Source organism: Ostrea edulis, chromosome 2 (assembly GCF_947568905.1).
Source record: "Ostrea edulis chromosome 2, xbOstEdul1.1, whole genome shotgun sequence".
Taxonomy (NCBI): domain Eukaryota; kingdom Metazoa; phylum Mollusca; class Bivalvia; order Ostreida; family Ostreidae; genus Ostrea; species Ostrea edulis.
The window spans coordinates 88,492,208-88,496,968 of NC_079165.1; the positions used below are offsets into that span (position 1 = coordinate 88,492,208).

The 4,761-nt window shown below is 36.1% G+C and overlaps 1 protein-coding gene across 8 annotated transcripts in view; it reads right to left on the reverse strand.

Annotated features, from left to right (window-relative positions):
• Window positions 1-2,757: 2,757 nt before the first annotated feature.
• LOC125679184 (GTPase-activating protein and VPS9 domain-containing protein 1-like) overlaps window positions 2,758-4,761 on the reverse strand; it is a 42,466-nt gene continuing 40,462 nt past the window's right edge. For all 8 annotated transcript variants that reach the window (XM_056155353.1, XM_048918179.2, XM_056155355.1 and 5 more), the window contains one exon: window positions 2,758-4,654. In XM_056155353.1, the coding sequence (XP_056011328.1) occupies window positions 4,379-4,654 (276 nt within the window). In that variant the 3' untranslated portion in view covers window positions 2,758-4,378. The remainder of the gene's footprint in view (window positions 4,655-4,761) is intronic.

Sequence of the window (4,761 nt, forward strand, 5' to 3'; positions counted from 1 at the left end):
TGACAATTTATTATCTGCCTCGTGTATGACAAACTAGTCTATGCATCGAGTATGACAAACTAGTCTATGCATCGAGTATGACAAACTAGTTTATGCATCGAGTATTGCATACTAGTCTCTGCTTCATGACAAACTATTCTCTATCTCGAGTATGACAAACCGGTCGTGGTAGCCCAGTGGTAGAGCGTTCGCTTCGTAACCGGGAGGTCGTGAGTTTGGGCCCCCTTCGTGCCATGGCAGCGTCAAACAGAAGACGTTAAAGTAGGTAGTGATTGCTCTCCTTCGCCAAAAGTTCGGCACTTCGAAGCGAGAATCACGGGTCTTCCGGATATAACCACAAGAGGCCCATGGACCACATCGCTCACATGAGTCACCCTGGCTCATATTTAAAGATATTTCCTATATATCCGCATGTAAAACTTTGATCCCCTATTGTGGCCCCAACCTACTCCCGGGGGCCATGATTTTTAACAAACTTGAATCTGCACTATGTCAGGAAGCTTTCATGTAAATTTCAACTTCCCTGGCTCAGTAGTGTTTGAGTAGAAGATTTTAAAAGATTTTTCCTATATATATGTATGTAAAACTTTGATCCCCTATTGTGACCATGATTTGAACAAACTTGAATCTGCACTATGCCGGGATGCTTTCATGTAAATCTCACCTTTTCTGGCTCAGTGGTTCTTGAGAAGAAGATTTTAAAAGATTTTTCCTATATATTTGTATGTAAAACTTTGATCCCCCCCTTGTGGCCCCATCCTACCCCCGGGGGCCATGATTTGAACAAACTTGAATCTGTAATATGTCAGGAAGCTTTCAGGTAAATTTCAGCTTCTCTGGCCCAGTGGTTCTTGAGAAGATTTTTAAATGACCCACCCTATTTTTGTAATTATCTCCCCTTTGAAAGGGACATGGCCCTTTATTTGAATAAACTTAAAATTCCTTCACCCTAGGATGCTTTTGGCCAAGTTTGGTTGAAATTGGCTGAGCGGTTCTGGAGAAGAAGTCGAAAGTTTACAGACGATGGACAACAGGTGATCAGAAAATCTCACCTAAGCTTTCAGCTCAGGTGAGCTAAAAACAGAGTTCCCATGTCGCAGCAGGCGTTGGCACGATAAAGTACCCTTACTGCTACGGCCCTGAGCGCTAAGCATAGGTCAAAATTTGTCGTACTTCACCTACAGCTAGTGACGTCTCAATACGAGTGAAAAATTCTCAACGGGACGTAAAAAACAATCATTCAATCGTTATTGAATACTACTTGTAACGGACCTGATTGAAAATTTTGTTTGTTTTCCTTTTTTGACTAGTTCCAAAAAAATTCACGAACTTCTTTAAGTATTTTGGAATTTTTTTTTCAAGATTTCTTTTTTCATTTGAAAGTTATTTTTCATTTTCATTCTAGGATACGCTCTATCCCAATTGTTTAAATTTTTATGGACAATAATTCCACTTTACAAAGATTGGGATTTGTTGCAGGTCTCATCTACTGCAAGATGCAACTCTAAAAATTACACATACACAGAGGAGTTTGACAATATTTGTGCTTTTGTACATTCCCAATAGAGTTCTTCGGTATGTCTGAATTATTTGTAAAAGAATTGTTAGTGTACATCTATAAAACAGACCTATGGGCCACGCAACTCATCCGAGTTGCATTGCTCATGTAAAGATGTTTATGAAAACTCAAGTTTGGGACACCAGCATTGTAAAAAAAAAATCTAACCCATTTTATAAGTTATAAATTACACAATGCTTTCTTATTCTTTATACAGTTACCTTGGCCAAATGACCTTGATTAACGACACTGACCCATCATAAAGTCATAATCATTATTTGCACTAAGTATCTCCTAATGTCTCTCATAGTTGTAGACAAAAGACAAACGGATAGGCATGCTGATTCACATACTTCTCAAGACTTTGTGGTCTGTATAAAAATTGGGCAAAAGTAACAAAATAACAGATACATGTATTTGCCTCACCAAACCCAAAGTATATCTACCCAACTCAAACTCATGCCTTTTTACCAATTTCATTGGGAATTTTGTATGGATCTGCATCACAATTTACTCGACTTTTTTTCTCTTCCACTTTTAAAATAAAGGATCAACAGACAGAAACACGGCACCATACAACCTTTCTCTGATGGTTTAATTTGTGTATCAAGTTTGATTATCCTAGCCTTATTCGTACTGTTTCTATTTGGTTTTGTGCCTTAAAAATTACCTACATGCATGTAAATTACCATGTAAGCTTGACCTCGAAAAACCATAACCATCTTCCTCTTGTATACCAAATTTTATGGTCCTAGCCATATAAGCAGTTATAACCCATACACAAGGTGCTGACAGATGCACTACGCCACGCTATATAATACGACCCTTCTATTTTTAATATAGAATCATATCATTATAAAATAGAGATGTTTTGAAATCAAAAGTTAATTCATCAATGTGAAATTTACATCATACAGCAATGCTTATATGTCAATATTGAGATTATATTTTCATATTAATTACTTTATAATTACATTTTTTTCAAATTACCCCCCTTTATTTACGAGACATGCTGTTTATTCAAATGCATGTGAAAGCCACAATGCTAAAGAATACCTTAGGACAAGCCCGGTGAGAATGGACCCAAAGATTCCTTCAGAGACGCTGTCCATATTCCACCAAGTTTACATGTCACACGATATGATACAGTCTACTACCTCACTAAATCCTTCAACTCGGGTAAATTAAAGAAGAAGAAAATCATTTTCATTTTAATATGAATTGTTCTTTCATTACATTGTACTCCTGATATATTGTCATAAAATAATGAGAGATAAACCATAAACTTTCTCCATTCGTTAATAATGATGCATAGCACTGCAGCTTTGGCAGCAGAACTTGGAAATACTGGTTAACATTGCTTTACCAGAAATAACAGAATGTATTCCGCATGCAACTCAATTCCAGCCACATTACATTTGTAAAGATATTGCACGGTGGATGATATTTACATGCACATTAAACCTGGATCACACCCGATAATCTACAATAAAGTTCACTAAATAAATAATGAAGTAAACTGCTAGACAGAAAGAGCTGACTTCACTTTGTGTATAAAATGGTCCTGCTAATTTCCAGTTTATAAACAAATTCCCAACTGCATCTAATTTTAAGTGTAAACTGTACTACTATAAGAACAGTGTTCTTAAAATTGAAAAGTTTGTAATTCATATGGAAAAATGCCATACTGTTTACATATATTACAAAGGATTTTAATATGAACATAGCCCTGGATCACTAAGCATGTAAGAAGATTAGTTCACAGGTTCAGTGCTCTGCGAAGAATTTTTCAAAAAATGAAAAATTTGGCAAAATGGTTATAATCACACACTTTATGACATCATAATGTACAGACTACTGTGAAAATTAAATCCATATAAGAGATCTGTAATAAATGTAATATCTCGTGTGTGAAAAAGTGAAATTCAGCGACTTTCTTTTATTTTTTAAATTCCCAGGGAGGTCCTACTATGTGAACTGCATCCTTTCTCAATAAAGCTACTGTAACAAAAAATGAAAGTTATTTTTTTAGCACGCATAAAACAGAAGTCTTGTGTTAACCTCCAGTTCCTAGCTACAAACAGTGATATGTACAAAGACACTATAAACTCAGAATTTTGTAGATTTGTCTTGGGGAAACCTGAGTATGTTAATTTTAGACTGTGATGTGTATACTTTATAAAGCTAGTCTACATTGCTCAGCCTGTAGACTTTGCTATCTCTGTACAACAGCAAACATAACAAAACAGTATAAGTGTAACAACTCAAAGCAAAATATTACAGCAAAACTTGATCATCAACAAGGACATTACTAAACAACAACAAAAGTAACATAAATGTAACACAAGTCCCAACAGTAACAGAGCTGAGAAGTTTAAAATGTCTCTAATAAAACTATCCTCCACTGACTGAAAGACTCCTGGTTTCCATCAGTTTTAGCATCACCCTGTACAACTGATTGTACGATGAATTATATCTCCTTCAACATGACGTAAATGCATAAACTAAAAATAAAAACCATTTTTCATATCTTCAACCATCAGACAATTTGATGTCTACTGTTGAACAAAGATAGAAACTAAAAGTAGACTAAAGCACTCCCATAAAACTTTTCATTTAAAAAATGCACAAGATGGAGAAAAGTGTCCACGTGCAAAAGGAACATGATTGATAAAATCAAAATCTACAACCGTTACTCATGTAAATAAAATAGGTATTGTTTTCATTAAACAATCAGTCATCATTCGTTTGTGTATTCCATGGTTTTGATAACCCACCCCCCTCCACAAAAAAATCATTTGTAATATTCCATGGTTTTTATCATTCAGTCGTGTATTCCATGGTTTTAATGAATTCCGCCGCTGAACAAAACTGAATCCACCAATACTGTTCCTCTCCTCCGATCCTGTTGCCATAGAAACTCTGGACGTACTGTATAGTGGACAATAAGCAAGGAGGGTTAGCTTTGATGATGACGAAGATGAGAACAGGAATGAAATCATCGGCAGCAGGGACTGCCTTCTCATTAGCCATACTCAGAAGGTTCATGATGGTGGTGGCACAGCGGAAGACACACTTGACTTTGTCCTTGGGGGTCTGCAATAAAGAAGAGGTGGACTACAGCAAAAATCATCCTGAAACATCCCACAGCATCAGTAGAGATCAGACATAAACATAAAGTTCCTCTTCATTATCATCAAAAG